The sequence below is a fragment of the Colletotrichum truncatum genome (genome assembly GCF_014235925.2).
Source record: "Colletotrichum truncatum strain CMES1059 chromosome Unknown Contig_0009, whole genome shotgun sequence".
NCBI classification, from domain to species: domain Eukaryota; kingdom Fungi; phylum Ascomycota; class Sordariomycetes; order Glomerellales; family Glomerellaceae; genus Colletotrichum; species Colletotrichum truncatum.
This window is the reverse complement of record NW_027222406.1, coordinates 920,378-939,378: the sequence shown is the minus strand read 5'-3', so window position 1 is coordinate 939,378 and position 19,001 is coordinate 920,378. Positions and strand designations below refer to the sequence as shown.

Here is a 19,001-nt window from a genome sequence, read left to right as displayed (position 1 = left end):
TGTTTTACCTACCTAAACTTCCCTGGCTCGGGGATAGCAGCTGCCCTTTCGAGATCAGTAAGCCGTGCCAGTGTAGACGATTCGGCAGAACGACATATATATCAGAGCCTCCGTTTCGTTTTCGGTTTCTCGCCGTTGTCGTTTTCGTTCCGGGATTCTCGGGTTTTGTTACCCTAGATAAACGTGCTTTCCTTTATACAGAGTTCATCCAATATCTTTAGATTACAGATTCCAGCCTCAGCTCGCCAAATCATATCAAGCGTATCATTGCGCAATGATTGGAAGTCAATACACACAGTGCTCATTCGTTTCGCTTTATCATACCATCTCTTACTACCTATGAATAAGCCGAGAAGCATGTCGATAAGGGGTTGAACTTGTGCCAAGGTCTGACGTCAGTGACCCGCGGCACAAAAGAACCGTACCGCAATCCCAGTCTGTGGCCTGCGTCAAAGGTCAGCCAAGCCTACGGTCCACCTATACGGAAACCCCGGAATAGCTTGGAATATGCACTGGGCATATAGACGTTGTCTTGGTGTGGTCTTGTGTACACACTGCAGATTACAGCAAGATGAGCTCTAACGAAGCCATACCAGCTCATGCAGTTTAACACGGGTCGGTCGAAAAGGCCAACAGACTTTGCGTATAATGCTCAAGCTGGCTAAGACTAGAACGATGGTATTACTTGATATTGCGGGTGCTTCGGCGGATCCTTTCCATCAAAAGTGACGTAAAGCCTCCTGTAGACAGTTAACATTTCCAGGACTTTGTCTCCTTTGATCAGCTTCTGTGTCTATGGACTTGTTCGTATCTGGAGATATTGGGAAACAAGGGGAACTGGATTTGCGGCAGGATGGCAAGGCCAAGCAACCTAGCTGTAATTTTCTCGTCATCATCTTGTACCGAGCATAGCGAAGGCAGAACGCCCTTTGCTCAGCAAATATACTATGTGGTGGTCTCAACATCCTTCTTTCCTGTCCCTAGAAACGACGCTTACTAACTCTAGAATGCCTTCTTCGCCGTCTTGTCCGTTGCTTACAAGAACCCCTTTAACCAAGCTGCGCCGGGAGGGACACTCTCATCATCACTTTCACCGATTTTGATCAGCGAGCGAAGCACGTCGTCACTGAGCAGGCGCGTGTCCACACAACCAACAAAAGCTCACCGATCCAGCTCCTGAAATTTCATAAATGACGGAAACACATACGTAGATTTCAATCTGTATGACTGGGCCGCCGCATCGTACACACGGAGCGCATTTTGACTTCAAGGGTCCCTAACTTTTCTTTTACACGCCGATATCCCTCAGCATACACCCAAATCACTTACCCAGACCGCGCTCCCTAATAAAAAACGTAGCCCCGAAAGCCAACACCAAAAACGCCGTCATGGGAACCATGGCCCCCAGCGTGGCAACCTGATAACTCGCCCTCACCTCCGCCGCGACGCTCGGCTCCAGCTCCCTGATGTAATCCAGGCTCTCGCGCACCTTCTCCTCAATCTTCCTCGCCTCGTCGCCGTCGAGCCTGACCGCCAGCTGCGCGCGAAGCACCTGCTGCAGCACGGCAGAACACACACTGATGCCGATGCTCGAACCCAGAGACCGGAAGAGGTAAGAACACGCCACGACGACGGCGGTATCTTCCACCGACGCGTTGGAGAGCAGCGCGACGAGCGTGGTGGTGATGCCCGCGCCGCCGCCGAGGGCGAGCAACGCCATGCTCGAGACGACTCCGGGCGTCGAACGCAGGTACAGCGTGGCGACCGTCGGCGCGACGGCGACCAGCATCAGCCCGTACGCGAGGATGGTGAGCTTGTAGTACTTGCCCGTCCGCTTCATGATCACGCCGGCGCCGACGGAGGCGATGACGGAAGCGATCATGGCGGGGACCAGGTACGCGCCGGCCTGGGTCGCGCTGGCGCCCTGGACGGCCTGGAAGAAGAGCGGGAGGAAGAAGATGGAGGCGATGTGGGCGGCGACGCCGAAGAAGTTGGTGAGGTAGCCGGCGAACAGCGAGCGGTCAAAGATGATGTGGCCCGGCGCGAAGGGGTGCGAAGCGACGCGCATCTCGACCAAGACGAAGACGGCGAAGAGCGCAGGGGCCGACGCCAACCCCGCGACGGTCACGGGGTTCGACCACCCGCGGTTCGACCCGGCGTCTAGGCCCACCAGGAGCGCGATCACAGCGGCGACGAGGCACGCCGCGCCCAGGAAGTCGATGCGGCGGAACTTCTCGCGCCAGTGGTCGTGGTCCGCTTTGGGCAGGTCCAGCACCAAGTAGACCGCGAGGAACGCGACGACGCAGATCGGCGCCTGGCCGATGAAGGACCACCGCCAGCCCACCGAGTCAGCGAGCAGCCCGCCGAGGGGCGCCCCAGTCGACGTTCCCGCGGCGAAGATGATGTTGATGTACCCCTGCCACACGCCTCGGTCACGAAGAGGCACGATGTCGCTCAGGAGGATGGCCACGACGCTGTTCATGCCACCGCCGCCGATGCCGGCGACGGCGCGGGCGAGGCAGAGCTGAGTGAACGACTGCGCGAGGCCGCAACCGAGCGAGCCGATGGCGAAGACGGTGTAGGCGAACAGGAGACATTCCTTGCGGCCAAAGATGTCGCTGAGTTTGCCGTATAGGGGCTGACAGCTCGTGAGCGTGATGAAGTAGCTGTGTAGAGTGTAACACGACTATGTCAGCCCAAAAAAGAAAAAAAGAAAAAAAAAACAGAAAAAGCGAAAAGGGGTCTAGAGGTCTGGCAAGGTCTAGAACGGGGACGACGACGTACGCGGTTGCGAGCCAACTGGTGTTGTTCAACGCATGCAGCTCGCTGCCTATCTTGGCATATGTCGCTACGGTGAGCAGTTGATCGACGGCACAGAGGTAAACCTGGGGGGATAACCATGTGAGCGTTCGGTGCACGGGGGGGGGCGTCAGATCGTTTGCGGGGTTAAAAGGTTTGCAAAACCTACGCCGATGCCAATGGCCGGAAGCAGCATGTACATCTTCTTGGCCATCTCGGGGTTACCATCCCGCTTGCCATCCCGGTCGGCGCCGTGTTCCGGCTGGACGGCACCACTTCCGTGAACGGCCTCCGAGTCGGCGGCGCGCAGTAAGGGGGAGGTCTCCGTCGGAGCGGGGGCTCCGCTTGGTGAACCGGACATGGCGAGTAAAGGGCCCGAGAGTGATTGGTGCTCAGTGGAAATCAAGGCGCGATTTCAATTCGCTGCAAAGAAAAAGGTGTTCTGGGAAAAAGAAATAATCCCAGACAAGACCCCTTATGAAGTATGTCACCGCTGCTGCTCCGCTTTCAACCCTCCTCAAAGAATTGATAATCGGCCTTCTATAACGAGTAAGGCTCCGTCTGTCGGAGGCTTCATTATGTCAACTTGCCAGCGATAAGCCGCTTAGGTCCTTTATCAGCCATGACGCAATTTATGAGATAAGGCACGTGATCACTACTGGTGCGATTGAGCATGGCGGCAGCTACTTTCTCCATCAAACAACTGCTCAAGACAGCATCGTGATAACTTCAATTGGGACTGGTTGGCACAAAAACTTTCTGCATCAAGTCCCCACGAATGAAAGCGTTTCTAATTACCGGGCATTCGCTTGCCCAAGAAAACTAGAGGGGAAAAGGACGAAAAAAAAAAAAAAAAGAGTCAATAATTGAAAGTTGGATCAAGTGGGGACACAACCGGCCAACGGCGCAAAATCAGCTTGGCGTCCATTCGAATACCCCCAGATCTTGACCAGCATCTCATCTTGCGCGGCCTTCAATCTCTCCGAAGCCCCAGGAAAACAGACTGATCAGTCACCTCGTCAATAATCTCATCGGTCAGCGGGGGACGCGGGCGACGACAGCAGCGCGGGTTGAGGAGGTGGAATGGGTGGATCACAACTCATCTTAAAAATCCTGCCGGTGTGAAACAAACCGTCACGCCGCTGCTCCATCCTCCACTGCGAGGGGGCCCAAAAGTCATTTCAATGTTAATTTATTTTCCGTGATGGTTTCTCGGAAGGCGTAACCTGCATGCTGAGATGCCGCCCGGCAGCACCGTGGATGCGCATCCTGAGGGATGGGCAAATTTTGCTGGCAAGGTCTGTAGAGGTCGATGAATGGCACATCTCGTTCTCGTTTTCTTGCCAAGAGCAAGAACAGTCGCTTGACTGAGTATAGACTGCTCCGTGGGACAACATGATGCCCTCACGGTTACTTCTCGTCTGCAGTACAACACTCGCGGTGAAGCCTACTTTTTTTTTTTTCCTTCTTTTACGATCCAAGCTGTTGAGATTGATAAACCAATTGTGATGTGATAATGGCGCATCCTCCGCTTTATGTCGTCCCAACCTTGTGCACCTTACAAGGAGAGAATCAACAACCCGTCAGCAAGGGATGCCCAAGAGGGCAGGGGAGCCTTGCGACAGAACGGCGCCCCCCCATCTGACGTATCCATAAGGAATCGCCTGGGGATGCTTGTGAGACTCAGGCAACTGAAAACTCAAAATGGCTCAAACCCGTTCATGCGAGCAGCGAAGCCCCTTGTTCTACGATGCCTCGCCAGGCACTGGTCTGATTTGCCGTGACTGATCTCCCAAGTCTTCCGACGGCAGTGCACTCCTCAGGGGGTGATCCGATGCTCATCAGACTTGGATTTCACCTCACTTTCCAAACGGAATCCTCGTCAGGGGGATGAACGGCAGGCCATTGCAGCTGGGCCTAGCGAGCCGCAAGGCAATACCCCCATATTTATGATGCCGGAGGGCGATTTGCGAGTGGAATTGGGAAAGTGAGAGGCCCCAATGGCCCTGGCGTTGTAGGGCTTCTGGAGTGTGGTTGGCTTCCCTGGCGCAGATCGCTATTCGCCTCCATGGCTGACTCGGATTGCTGGAACGGCGTGATGAGACAGGACAACAGAGCGTAGACCAGCTGTCAACAATAGTCTAGAAGCCGCAATTTGCAAGCGCAAATGCAAACTAGGTTGGGCGGAAGATTGTAGTGGGAGTCGCTGTCACATCGCCGTAGCGCACAGGCAGGACAACACATCATCAGATGGAGCTAGAGTCTGCCACATCAGGAGTGGCTGGACGGCTGTCGCTAAGTTCAGCTTCCATGGTACAGGACGAACAGCTGTTGCCGTCTTCAAGTCTGCAACGGTGCATTCCACGATTCCCGCATTCCATGCGGAAGTTGCCGAACCAGGACCTCTTTTTCTTCGTGTGAGTTGGCTGCAATCAGGGTTGGGCGGCAGCAAACGGTGGTGGGCTCAGATCACAAGAGTCCCTGCGTCCGCATGTCCGCATGTCTACCAGTCCGAATTCTGGTAGTGCAGGTGGGCAAAGTGCGGTTTGGTGGGAGAGACAGACCCTGGTCAAGCTGGATACGACCTACATGTCACTGTCATTACGCGGCGCGACGGGCTGGGCTGGGCTGGGTGGCGGACCACCAAAGATGGCATGAGCGCCGCAAACGACGTTTTGTTTTTTTTTCTTCTTCTTTCCATCCTAGAGAGAGAGCTCAGACGAGATTCAGAGTTTGGATTGTTTGCTCAATGCTTCTGACGCTCAGCAGCGCGGGTATGGCCCATTTGTATTGCGTCATGTATTCCTCCATTGTGGACTTGGGGAATTTGCAGGTGTATCGTCTTGAATGGTCTCTTCGCGATCGATATTTGCGACATGCGATCCGTAGTGATTAAACCGTGCTTACTATGTAGCCAGGTAGACCCTTTTTTTATCTCCCATTTAGCCTCGGTCGGTTTCAGATTATCGAGAATCGAAGCGGAAGTACGGAAACTGCAGGCAAGGTACCCGTCTGCCAAGAATCGAATGACGGTAGGGGTGTTGACAGGCTGGTAGTGTGTCTCTCCTGTTATTAGTGTCTTGGAGTATGATAGAGGCCGAAGCACGCAGGATTAAGATTGGGGGGGATCAGGTTGATTCATGAGCCATAAGAAGACGGCGCACATTGGTTGCGTTGGGAGAGTTGATGATGCGTTCAGGAATGATTCGGATGGGTAGAGTGAGCACAGCCCAAAGAGTGCAGGAAATGATTGACAGCAAGCAATGTCTGTGTCTGCTCAAATGTCCGCGCATGGCTGTGCCAGTGGTGATGTGGCGTGGCGGTTGCAGGAGTTAGTGGTTGTTGTCAATTGGAGAGAGCGGGTTGCCATGCCCGTGGCCACCCACGGCCACCATCCACCACCGGGGGTTCCCTCACCAGCCCCAGCAAGCCAGCCCCCAAGCCCCGCTTCGGCACCAGCAGATGGTTCCTGTTGCTCTTATTACAGGGCTGCTGATGAAAGGTCGCAGCTGGGCTATAGCCAATGACGGACCTTGCAGTGATTTGCATCCCACACTTAGGATGCCCCAGCAGCGCAAGGCATGCACGCTAAGAAAAGAACCCAGTGCCGTTATGGGCCTTATCCGGCGTCGTACTGCGCTTTACGTACTCGCATCCGATCGTACCGCGCAGCGCAGCGCAGGCTTTTATTTTATTTTAAACAGGGGAGGGGGGGAGGGCAGGAAATAGGTACTGCTTAGCACCGGACGTACGCTGTACTAGTAGTAGTACTCTGATGACCGCATGTCGTCGATGAGATGACATCCTTGCCCCCGTATCGTCCGAAGACCCAACAGGAACAGAAAGGATAAAAAAAAAAAAAAAAAAAAAAAAAAAAAAAGGTCAGAGTCAAATGTTCAGACTGGGGACTGGTCGCAGGGTTCTCCGTGGCTGCCAGTATTAAACTTGAAGCCAAAGCACACGCCCCCCCCTCCCCCTTCCTGGTGTCATTGTTCTTATCCCCCTCCAAAGTTCCAATCAACGAAACTCCTGTTAATGCCGACGCCCTTCAAGTTTCTTCTCTGACCATTAATTCCCTCCTCCACATCCTGCAGGCACTTGCTGCTCTGCTCGTCGCATATCCTCGTCATTTACTCCGTACGCCTGCCTACACACAGGCTACACCACCTTCCCCGAAACCCTTGATGCTGGTAACTCCCAGCATCACCATGTTCCGGCACTGAACGTCGTGGCCAACTTTCGAATCCCATCGCTCCAATCGCCGTCCGCCTCCCCTCCTCCGTCCCACGTTGTCCAGTCCCACTGGCTCATTCGGTTCAATTTGCTTCCTTGGTTACCCTGCCTCCTTGGTGATTTCCTTCCCAGCCGATTGGTAAGGACCTAGGGACATAGAGCAATATCGACGCCACAAGGAAAGGCACCGTGACACTAAGGAAAGGGGGAACAGAGCCAACCCAATTATAGGCAAACCCACTGCCTCCGGGGGCCGTCTAAAATGCACATGGACTTCTTACGTCCCTCCTCGAAGAAGGGGAGGTCGCGCTTCTCAAAAGCCTTACCCGTCCCTCCGCCTCCGCCTCCGCCATATGACCCTCTACAAGTCTCTTCTCCGCCTCAACTTCCTCCTCCCATCTCAAACGACAGGATCAAGCAGCTCCCTTCGATTCCTCGAGTTCCAGTGAGGTCACCTCAAGTAACGTCTCCCGTCATGTCCGACAAGCCGTTGCCGCCACCGCAATCCCACAACCAGTCTCTCCCACCTCTACCATCCCTCGAGACGAAAGAGTTGCCCAGAATGCACATCGCCCGCCGTCCAGTCGCTAAGCAGCCCGCTCCGCAGTCAACCCCTCAACAACAGCAGCAGCAGCAGCAGCAGCAGCAGCATTCGCCAACCGAGTCTATTGGAAGTCTCTTGTCGGCATACTCGAGGAGTTCGGGCGAGTCACTTATCATGTCGCCAGATGGAAGTTCAACTCAACGAGACTCAGCCCCAATGTATGCCTCTGAACAGGACGGAACAAGACAGGCTAAAATCCTCACGCCCAACTCATTGTCATTCGGCGACAATGACGCGGCTTACACCAACTATGGTGCACAAAAGTTCACCTCAGACAAGAGCCTGCCGCCTGCTCCTGCCTTTGATTATGAACAGGGCCCACCTCCGCCAGCCAAATCAGGGCAGACGGCGACTGTCGGCAGTCCGACGAGCTTTGGGTCGGGCTCGCCACAGCAGCAGCAGCGGCCAATATGGAGGAGAAGATCTGTGAAATCGGATCGTAATATCGAAGTCTCTGACCTAAAACTGGCAGTCAGTCATGGTTCGACTGCCGCTTCTCAACCAAACACCGCACAACCCTCATCATATTCTGCCGTACCTCCCCCAACGCAACAACAATATCCCCCTCGTACTAGTTCTGGCTTGCCTGGTAGGAATATTCGGCCTGGACAGCATCAAATTTCTCCTCCAGCAGCAACTGCAGCAGAAGACGGAATGGGCCAGGAAGTGTCACGGTTGCGAGAGAAAATCTCGCGTCTCCGCGGTGAGGAAGGCGCGAACGTGGGAGCCTCTCACAGCGATACCGCCCTTTCGCCTACTCAACGTCTGCCGACTCCCGACTATGAGAAAGAGGATGTCAAGACGCCCGTTGTCGATACTGTTGTCTCACCCATCTCTCCAGCTTCCTCCCCCAAGCCCGCGGCTGACCAGGCAACGACCGAGGCCAAGCCACCCGTCCCGCGCAAGGCTGTTACGGAACGTAACATTCATAATGCTCAAAGCTTGCCTCAAATGCGTGCTGAGCAGCCTGTGACGAACAGCGAGGCACCTCCTACCATCAAACAGTTTCCCGTCAGTCCTCTCAGCCCCGAGTCGCAGGCGCAATTTCCCGCCCGGACCACATCAAATCAGCAGCAACAGCAGCAGCAGCAAAGAGCACAATGGCAGCCCACAGGTCAGGAGCATGTGCCCAAGTTCGCACAGCAGGGTGGCGACATGCGGCCTGCCTCTAGGGATCAGCGCCCACGCCAAGGTTCTGGCGAGTACCGCGAGCTGAGGGAGAAGGATATGCCGTCTGCCGACGCTCGCTCGTCCGCCTTCCCCCTGTACACCCCGGAGCCCCCCAGCCCATCAGTTGTCTATAACGCCCTCCCTATCAAGGACAGCATGCTTGACTGTTACGTCCGACACCGCGTCATGGATCGCACCCGTAACCGCAATTATGCCCTCACCTGCCAGACCTGCGGTAAGGCCGACACTGAAGATCGATTCAAGTGTCAATGGTGCTACGTGCGCATGTGCACCTCCTGTTTTAAAACATTCAACAGCAACCGCAGGGATCTCCGGAAGCTCCTTGCCCACCTCGAGGGCAACCCGCAGAGCAGCGATTCTCAGGGCCCGGCAGCTGCTCCTTTGCAGCCGAACGAAGCAGTCGCGACTGGGGAGCAGAAGGCTCAGCAGCAGCCAGTTGAAGAGCATCAGCATCAGCAGCACCAACCTCAGATGGTTGCTGCTTAATCATTTAACTTGATTACTTTCGATTCTTCCCCGCGCATGGACTAGGCATTGGACGGCTTTTTTTCTTCATTTTCTTTTTTCTTTTTTTTGTCAGGCAATTTCACCTAAAGCCCGATATTACGAATCACCAGGAAACCAAACCTCGTTTTGTGAGATTAGATAGAGAGATTGGATGGTTATACCCTTCTCCCAGATACCATGTTTGCGTATAAGTGGCGATGCCAGAGAAGAAGGAAAGGCACGCTCAATTCTTTTTGTTTTTGATGGACTATTGCTGCTTGCTCGACGCAAGGTCTGGCATACAACGGAAGCTAGATAACGAGACGAAGAATTGAAAAGCCTCGAGAGGTTCATATTTGATAAGCATTCTGAAACCCCGTATTCACTGTGTTTTCCGTGCATTGAGATTACGCGTATGTTATGCGCGCCCCCGAGAGATCTCAACAAAACCATGCACAAGCATGCCTCGGCCCGTCGTATGATGCAAAATAGCTCCGAGACCTACAACCTGTAGCACAACACAAGTCTGGGACATTAGCCAAGAAAGCCAGTCCCATTCAAGCCTGCAATCCGCCATACACCATATATAACCTACTCGTACCGAATTTCTTAAGGTTCCGGGAAGGTGGTAAGGGAAGGATGACGGGCGTCGGCAGCGTCCGTTCGCCCAAAAGTCGAGAGCGTCCGTCCGTACGCTAAGGGAGTCCTCATGCAAGGCGACGGGTAGACTTTCGACAGGTTCAAGTGGCCGCCGCCGAAGGTTTCTAGAAATACGTTACTTGGGTACTACCGTTTCCCGCAGCCCCTGGGCGCCAGCCAAAGTACCCTGTCAACTGCCGTTGGCTCCACCTATCCCGGGTGCGGACCCCCAGCCAACCCCCACACCGCAAGTACCACCCCCCCAAATCCCCTGGGATCAACATCAACACCGCCAACAGCAACTACACCTTCAGCCTCACGCAGCCTCCCGTAGCGATTTCTTTTCCCCCCTTGCCTTCGCGCCCGCACGCGGTGCTACATTAATAAAACGTCACGTTGAATGGTCAATTGCATGTAGCGCATTCAATCATGTCTTCGTCACTGGCTCGCGCCCGCTCGCTACGAAAACCGACGCAAGGCTCGACAACAGACCTCCCTTCCACCTCGTCGACCACCGCCCCGTCCCAGCCGCAACGCAACGCCTCTCCTAGTAGACTACCCGCGCCTCGTCCTGCAACACGCCCGACATCTCGTGTCGTGTCAAGCGGAAGCATCAATGACGCATCGGCAGCGGCAGCAGCAAAGAAGAAGCCGAATTTGATATCCTCGCTGCTGAGTCGGAGCTCCTCGACGCGCCAATCCGCAACACGCAAAGATGCCGCCGCCACGTCCTCCGTCAAGTCAGGCCCACCGAGCGCCCCAGCGACGCGGTCAACTGCATCAAGCCTCTCCCGAACGTCGTCGACGCGCGAGTCGGGGCTGACTAGGACTCGGCATCCCGCTTCCGCTTCTACGAGCACACTCCCCGGCACCACCGCGCGACCAACAACATCAGGCGGCTTGCCTCCCAAACGCCCAACACCGTCGACATCTTCCGCACCAGGCCACGCGCGCGCAAGGAGCGTAGCGACGCTGAACGGAAACACGGTTCTCCGACCACCCAGCCAACACTCCACGTCCTCTAGCGCAGCACCGAGATCACGTCCGACATCGATGTACGGCGCACCACCCTCTTCAGCAACAACGACAGCAGCAGCTACGACAAAGCGCCCAGGGTCGGCGTCATCAACGGCCACAGACCGTCCGGCATCAAAACCGTCCCTTACGACGGCGACAAGAACCCGAACCTCACCCACATCCTCCAAACTGGGCCCCAAGCCCACAGTCACAACACGCCAACAAGCGGCCTCCCCGACGTCACCCCCACGGAACAAACCCGTTCTCCGCCCGGCCTTCACAACCCTCCAACAACACTACTCCCCCGCCAAGTCCCTGGCCCCGAAGCCGTTGACAGCAACATACCTCGCCCCTCCCTCCCCGTCCAAACTACCCACCAACGTCGCCCTCTCCGCAGAGACCTCCCGTCTCCAGACCGAGCTGCTCCAACTCCACCTCCTCCACCGCGAACTGCCCTCGGTAACAAAACAATGGCACGCATCCGCCCGCGAGAAGCTCTCCGCGCGACACGCCGAGCTCGCAAAATCCTCCAGGGAACTCTCCGCGCTGGAATCAGACGCAGCGGAGCGAACCAACGTAAAGGCCCTGCACAACTGGACACAGGCCTCGAAACCCAGCGGCCGCGGCGTCATGGAAGAAAAGATACAGCGCCTGGACGCCCTTCTGACCGCCCTCTGGTCCCTTGATTCCCCGGGAGGCAAACATAACCGTCTCGTCCGGTCCTTTGAGCGCTGGGCATCCTCCCTCACCGAGCTCGAAGAGGCCCGCGCCAAGGCCGACGACGACGCGGACCCCTCGGCGCTCCTCGACTCGAACCTCGAGGTGCGGTTCGGCGGCGGCCTAGACGCGCGGTGGAAGGAAGAGTGTTTTGCGCTCGTCCGTCGGCTCGAGGGCTGGCAGGCTCAGTTGCGGGAGCTGGAGTATGTCCAAGAGGCGAACGACCACGAAGACGGCAACGAAGACGGCAACGACGACGACAACAATAAAGAGTCGCGCGTGTCGAGCCTGAAACGCATGTTGGACGGGTGCGGGAGCTTGATCAGGGATATGCTCGGCGAGCTGGCCGTCATGGAAGAAATCGAGGCCGCTGCCGTCGAGAGGGAGACGGAATGGATCAAGAAGATGAATAGGCAGGGAGACGATGGCCAGACTCGTAGAGATACCCCTAGGGCTGGTGCCGTTTGGAGAGTCATGTAAACAAGCGTGGCACCGCTCAAAGATAGAGATTGATTGATTGAATTGGGTCACGAGTTGTTTTTTTGTTTTGTTTTTTTTTGTAACTTGTAGATTCGTCTTTCTTGTCAAATACCAGCATCAGCGAAGAAAAGTATCGCGTGCAAATAAAAAAAACGCCCATGTCTCATTTGCTTCGGTCCCAGAATTTCGTATTTCTTGTTTGTGTGCCTGCTGCTGTTCATCTTTGCTCGCACTTCCCCCCCTCTCTACTCCCTCTTCCCTAAGACGTACTACTACCTCCTGCATGGTTTAAATGTACAACAACCTGTGTGGAAACCCCGATTTCTGTGCTTCCCTCGGGTTTCCCATCAAATCCACGTCTCAACCCAGCTCAAGTCGCCGTCCGTGTTATACTTCCACCAAGCGACACCTACAACGATGGCGGCCGTGCTCGTGGCCAGCATCCTACGGACAAAAGTCAACCTGTCAGATTTCGTGAGGAGTAAGAATTAAGTAAAACACAAAGAAAAGAGTAAATAAAAAGCAACAACCCCACTTCAGCCTTGGAAAACCAAAACAGGAGAGAAATCCTTACACCTTTCTCTTGCTACCGAATAACCGGCTGAATAGACCGCCGATCCAGTCAACGAAGAGCACGCGGAAGAAAGCATGAAGCCATCCGCCCTTGCGATCTGCGACGCTATGTATAGATGAAGGAGTCCCAGGGCGGTCGGCCGACGAAGATCCTCCACGCTTCTTGAGCTGGCCCTTGTGGCCCGCATCTCGCCCGCTGGTCGAGGCTTCCGAAGCAGTTACCCCAGGAGTAGTAGCATCGGAACTGCTAGGTTCGCCCGCCTCCTCAGGGGCCTGCACATTGATGCTGGGGCTATCCGGCTTGGGAACCTGCGTCTTGGGTGATATGTTTCCAGAAAGCTTGCCGTTGGTATTGCCATTAATGTCGGGAGAGTCTGATCTGGAAGACTCGGCACTCTTTTTGGACTTGGATGTAGAACCCTTCAAGACAACTCCCTCATCCTCGTCACTAGCAGGGAATGTGTAGATGTTGGGCGTTGGGCGCACGGCAGGGCTGGGAACTCGGACTGGGCCGGCATCCTCGCGGTCGGCTACGTCTGCGCTTGGCGTGTCCCTACCTTCTTCTTCAGCAATAGAGCCTAGAGATACAAGCGACCTGTCTGATGCCATAGAGCCGTGTGACTTTCTCGGTAGCTCAAGGTTCTTGCTATATCCCGGGCTTGGAAGTCCAGGAGAGAGCAGAACATCCTCTTGGGGCTCAATACTTGCTCTTCTTGAGTTGACGACGGGGGACAAGGGGGCACCATGGAAGCATGTTTGGTCTTCGTTGCGTCCAGTCTCAACCTTGCGTACAGCTTCCATGATGCCGTCTCGATTCGATGGCAATCTCTCAAGGGCCGGATCGTTCAAGTCGTACTTGTCGACATCGTAGTCTACTGTGCCGTGATGATCCGTCTCGTCGATATCGTCCTCGTCATCAGGTGGTTCGTAGGGACCCAGTGCTTCATGGGTAAAAAGAGGCGGAGGTCCATCGTCTGTGAGATCCTTGTCGAAGTCCTGGTAATGTCAGTTTCATCTTCTGATTACTGCCGCACAGATGCAATGAGCTTACTTGATCAGCGTCCAACTTCTGAGCCGTGTCGGCAACTTCAGCTGCAGTCTTAGCAACCTGCTCAATTGGCGTTGAAGAAAGGCGCTTCCTCTCCTCATCTTTGAGGCGATTCAGTGGTGCAAGTCGAGCCGTGTCATCTTCTGCATCAAGTTTCTCGGCAGTGTCGGCGACCTCTGCTGCGGTGTTTGCAACCTGCTCAATTGGAGTCGATGAGAGTCGTTTACGTTCCTCATCCTTTAGGTGCTCTAGAGGCTTGGGCTTTGGATCGAGTTGTGTGGTCGAGGCATCCATATTCGCGATATTTGTTGAACTAGCGGTGTTCTCCTCGTTTGTGTCCTGGCCATTCGATTTTGTACCATTTACTTGTGTAGACTCCTGAGATGCAGGGGCATTCAACAGGTTGTTCCGATTGCCAGCGTCGTCGGTCACTGCAGGGGGTCACGTCATGTCAGGCAAGCACAGCTGAAGTCGGACCAGGGTAGAATCATACCTGTGGCGGCATCCTCGTTAAGCACCCACCAGTCGCCTAGACCGACTCTGAACTTGTACTGGATCTGCGAGCTTGGCAAAACCTCGACCGTCTTAAAAAATGTGTGCTCTCCGCCCTCTTCGGTGGTGAACTGCATCTCTTGGGGCTCCCATTGTGGATCGGAGAAGGAGCCGGCGACGAAAATGGGCGGCTGCGTGCCGGGCTGGCGGTAGGTGATGGTAACGGTAACCATTGTTGACATTGGTTTCCGCAGCAAGGTTTACGAGTATTTGAGAACTAAACGAGTCGTCGTCACTTGGTCAACTCGAGTATTCGGGCAGTTTCCGGGCTGGCGTGGGCTTTTTGGGGCTGCCTTCTACGACACTTTCAGTCAGCCCAGATAAGGAACCTTTTCTTCGAGAGGGAAAGAGCTATGCGAGAGAAACAGAAATGGAAGCCGTCCCCTTGAAACCCACGATGAGGGTGGCGGATTGGAGGGAAAACGCTGACGAATGCGGCTGTCTTTGAGTGATACCTTGAGATGCTAACTGTGTGGAGAAAGAGAGGGCGTTGGATCATCCAGTGGAAAAAGAAGGTAGACAAAAAAGCTCCCGGACGAGACTCAATTCTTTGAGAGGAATCCAGAGTGGAGTCTCCAAGTGAAAGTGTTTCACGCGACGAGGAAGAATCGGGGGTTACGTATGTGTGCAAGTGAAACAGAGTTGAGGGAACGACCTGACTTGATGATGCAAGAAGGGGTTGGTGAACTTACCGCACGACGGCAGAGATACGCTGGGTGGACCGGAGGAAGGATGCCCAGATGCCCCCTAGGACCTGGGGACACCAAAGAGTGAGGGGAGCTCAGATAACAGGAAGATCAGCAGCCGGATGTCTAGCGTTTGGCGTGGATGGTGCAGCAGTTCAGAACAGGGAAGCTGCAGCATAGGAGGGGTTCATTGCATGATTATGCCATGGGTGCTATGTCAAAGGTTGGGAAAGCCCGAGGTAAGATGGGAGGGAGGGGCACAGTAAAAAGAGGTTGGGAAAGGTGAATTACTGTGTGTTAAGGCACTATGAAGGTCAATTGAAGCAGGGTATTTGCCTACCTACATCAGCTGAGGGATGTAGTGTAATGAGGCGAGATGGGATGGTCAGAGCAGACGCGGAGTGATGACTTAACAATTACTTTGGCAAACGTACTAGTATCTTGTTTAGTAGCAATATCACAACCTAAGGTTTGTGACGGCATATCTCTCCCCCACCACAGCTTCAAGCTTCGCGATTGTAGAGACATTTCCAGGCATGAGATTTGAGATTACAGCGCCTTCTTGTCGCTGTTGCATCCACTTTTATCGACGGACAGTTGCAATTGCACTGCACAAGAAGAGAAACTGTGATCACCCCGATGATTGAGCAACAACCACCATCAGCAGTACCAAGGCAATTACTACCCGAGCAGCGCCTGTCGGCATGCTTTTTGCGTCACCATCCTTATCCCTGATATGTCCCGAGCCCCAGAGTCGAGGGAACATGCCCATTGGCTGTAACTGCCCATGTATCCAAGGTACTGGGGACTTTCCCGTAATGCACGAGCCAGGCCCAGCCCCACCCCGCCGGGATATTCGTGGGTCTTTGAAGTGAGGCCCAGACCGAGACGGACACCGTCACCTTGAGGTCTGGGGTAGCTATCAGCCAACTCCATCATGCCACAGCACATGCTGTTTGGAATGGACAATCCGGGACGATGCATTGCAATCAAATTGCTATTGTTATCCACTGAACAAGAGCACAATCCCCTGTTCTATCAGGATGGACAGCCATAGCTGCCGACATGTTTTCTAGCGTCGTCTCTGCCACGCCGCGCACCTTTCCCCATGTATCTTGCTGCGTACTGCTGCATCTTATCGCGTGATAGCCAATTTAGTGCAAGAATTCTGAATACTTATTACTGAAGGATAAAATAATCTTTTAAAAGGCAATCGTCGTCACTGTGAGGCGCAAACTGGCCGGGTGGTTTCAGGTGCAAGCAAGCTCTGTGAAGTCAATCTCGTAAGCTGTTTCCAGGTCTCAGCCAAATCCTGGTTCCCTGGAATCCTCCGTCCCGAATCTCAAAGAGCATAAGCTACTAGTAGCTGTCGAGCGTTCAGGTCGCCTAAACCTCAAATCATGCGTTCAATCAGCATCTTTCTCAACCAAAGCATTGGCATCTCTTAGTGAAGCAGCTGTGAGCTGAACCGCTTTCTGGGGTTAGTTAATTCAGTGCAAGCGGGGCTCCGTCTTGCCCCAGTCGGTTATGGCAGCAACAGGCCCTGGGGTCACCCCCGGTCAGAAAAGCACTTATTCTGCCAAAGGCGGCGAGTCCCCTGGCCAATGACGTCCCCCACCGATAAGGCCCTTATCGGGCTGGATCTCGCAGTGCGTGCAATTATCCAGCGACAGGCTTCCAGAAAAATCCACTTCATGAAACAACAACATCATCACCGCATGAACTGTGACGTGGCATAAGCAAAAGACCCGAACCGGGGACCGCAGCCGCAATCTTCTTTAGCTCATCTATTCTTTCAAAAGCCCATAGCATAGCAACTACCATCCAAAACTCTATTCTCCGTCTCTACGCTACTTTTTTGTCACCATGTCTGCCCCTCCTCAACTGATCCACATCAAACGGAAGCGGGGCGATGAGGATGCGCCGGTCACCTACCTTCGTACAGCATGCTCTTCTGTATGTGTCCCGGAAAAATACAGGCTAACAAGCAATAGAACTTGAACCCGGGTCTAAACGACACTTGACCGGCAGCAGCTGGGTCTACCGGCGTCGCATAGCAGCTATCAAGTCCAGCTCCAGATCTGGCGCAGGCTCGTTGCATGGCCATGCCCAGACGAAACCGATTATTCAGACGTCCAAACCTGGCGACGAGCTCTCGAGACCGAACCGCTCTCCTACCAAGTCCGCGACCAGTCCCACGCCGCCGAACGATGTTCCATCCGCGAGCGACCCAGTAGCCAAGGGGCAAGCAGCGCCAGCGGCAGTGCCCCAAGAGCCGCAGCATCCTGCCAACCCTGTGACCGAGCCTAGGCGATTTCACATGTCCCGCTCCGCAATGAGCTCTCCAGGCGGTAGCACGATACTCAAAGCTGGTGGTGTGTCCAAACGGGGTCGGTACGGAACAGCAGTCTTTGTCGAGAGAGGGAAGAAGAAGACGGCGAAGAAACTGTCCGACAAGCTAGACACGAGGTCTGCTGCAGGAGCAACAGAGATTCCTTCCGCTGCATCTATGGACGTCGAAATGGGAGACGTCAAAACGCCAGCCCCTAAGAAGCCACTAGCTAAACGCCCTCCCCAAGCAGCTACTGCAGATGTAGAAGCACAGCGTAGACCAATGCCCAGCGTAGCACCTACCCAGGACATGAGTAAGATTGCCGCCGACATGGATCAGTGGGTACTCCACGAGATCGGACTAAACCTCAAATCGATGGAGCAGCATGCGCCGCCCCCAGCTGCTGCTTCGCCATCGCGGTTTAAGCCCAAGGCCCCCGTCAAGCGCTTTGCTGAGCGACACCCGGAACTTGCGAAGGAACTTGACGGGGGTGACCGTGACGAGTCCATGACTGACGCGAGCGACGGCGAAGATGACGACGACGATGACTATGTTATTGAGGTATACGAGCTGGCGCCCTCGAAGCCTGTCCTGGCCAATATCCCGCCCGAGCAGATTGGTGTGTTGCGGTTCGATACTCAAGAGGACATGGAGCTGTTTTACGGCAATGAGGATGACGATGATTCGGATAATGATGATGACGAGGATGAGAATGGTGAGACATACGCTTTTCAGCTCGCTTGTACTCCAGAACATGTCTGACTAATAGCATTGGTGCGCAACAGCGGAAAATCACTATACGGCCGACTACCCAGAAGACGAAGTGGATTCTGAAGACGAATACGACCGTCACGCCTACCTCTTCCGCAACGCCAATGCTTCGGACGAAGAAGAGTACGACTTGCGCAACCAAGAGGAGGATGAAGATGAAGACATGTACGCCATGGAAGGTGACGAACGACGGGATGAGGAAGACCTTTTCCAGGAGAAGATTCGACGGTATATCCGCCAACATGGATCGAACTGAGAACCTGTTTGTTGCTGCTGCTGTAAAACATGGCCTTAAAATGTATATAAATTTGATATCGCCCTTTGGGTGAGTATCTTGTCATTGGATAATGAGGGCAGCACAGCACAGGGGCACTTTTCTATGACTAGACCCAAGACCTTGGGGTCGAGCAAGTATTTGTTTGGACATCTGATATGTTCAATTGAAAATAGCCTAGCGTTCCATTCCCATAGCTACAATGGCAAGTTCGCCTTTCGTCGTGTTTCTCACGCAGTCTGTGCTTCTGTTCCAATAATCGCGTTTGGACGAGAATTTCATTCCTAATCTTTACCATCCCAAGCCCAATATGCCGTTTGTTCGCCCGAAGGGGAAAAAAAAAAAGAATCAAGACCGTTCCTTAAACACCGGAAAAGGGGAAAGCGGAAAATGGGTGCGCCTCTCCCATTCATATGGAAGAGGGCAGAAAGAAGGAAAGAAGGAAAAGAATAAACAAGGAAAGGAAAGGAAAGACGCCTTCCTGATGCGAGACGCCGAATCACCCCCACTCTCTCATAGGTGGCTGCGAGATTGACATGTGGGGGGGAATGAATGCATCCCATATCTAGCATCAAAATGCTGTTGTTGCCCGGACGCCA

The 19,001-nt window shown here is 54.3% G+C and overlaps 5 protein-coding genes across 5 annotated transcripts; 3 read left to right on the top strand and 2 right to left on the bottom strand.

Annotated features, from left to right (window-relative positions):
* Positions 1 to 1,321: 1,321 nt before the first annotated feature.
* CTRU02_212777 (major facilitator superfamily transporter) lies at positions 1,322 to 3,160 on the bottom strand (the record flags this gene model as incomplete). Its single annotated transcript, XM_036723386.1, has 3 exons — positions 1,322 to 2,666; positions 2,785 to 2,885; positions 2,969 to 3,160. 3 exons carry the CDS (start codon positions 3,158 to 3,160, stop codon positions 1,322 to 1,324), a joined length of 1,638 nt encoding a protein of 545 aa, XP_036584662.1.
* A 4,134-nt stretch (positions 3,161 to 7,294) lies between these two features.
* Positions 7,295 to 9,313, top strand: CTRU02_212776 (uncharacterized protein; the record flags this gene model as incomplete). Its single annotated transcript, XM_036723387.1, has 1 exon — positions 7,295 to 9,313. The coding sequence occupies one exon, from the start codon at positions 7,295 to 7,297 to the stop codon at positions 9,311 to 9,313; it is 2,019 nt and encodes a 672-aa protein (XP_036584663.1).
* A 1,068-nt stretch (positions 9,314 to 10,381) lies between these two features.
* On the top strand, positions 10,382 to 12,166 carry CTRU02_212775 (uncharacterized protein; the record flags this gene model as incomplete). Its single annotated transcript, XM_036723389.1, has 1 exon — positions 10,382 to 12,166. One exon carries the CDS (start codon positions 10,382 to 10,384, stop codon positions 12,164 to 12,166), a length of 1,785 nt encoding a protein of 594 aa, XP_036584664.1.
* A 570-nt stretch (positions 12,167 to 12,736) lies between these two features.
* Positions 12,737 to 14,521, bottom strand: CTRU02_212774 (uncharacterized protein; the record flags this gene model as incomplete). The annotated part of the gene is made up of 3 exons (XM_036723388.1): positions 12,737 to 13,735; positions 13,791 to 14,218; positions 14,281 to 14,521. 3 exons carry the CDS (start codon positions 14,519 to 14,521, stop codon positions 12,737 to 12,739), a joined length of 1,668 nt encoding a protein of 555 aa, XP_036584665.1.
* Positions 14,522 to 16,891: 2,370 nt separating this feature from the next.
* On the top strand, positions 16,892 to 18,384 carry CTRU02_212773 (uncharacterized protein; the record flags this gene model as incomplete). The annotated part of the gene is made up of 3 exons (XM_036723390.1): positions 16,892 to 16,964; positions 17,020 to 18,072; positions 18,143 to 18,384. The coding sequence occupies 3 exons, from the start codon at positions 16,892 to 16,894 to the stop codon at positions 18,382 to 18,384; spliced, it is 1,368 nt and encodes a 455-aa protein (XP_036584666.1).
* Positions 18,385 to 19,001: the final 617 nt, after the last annotated feature.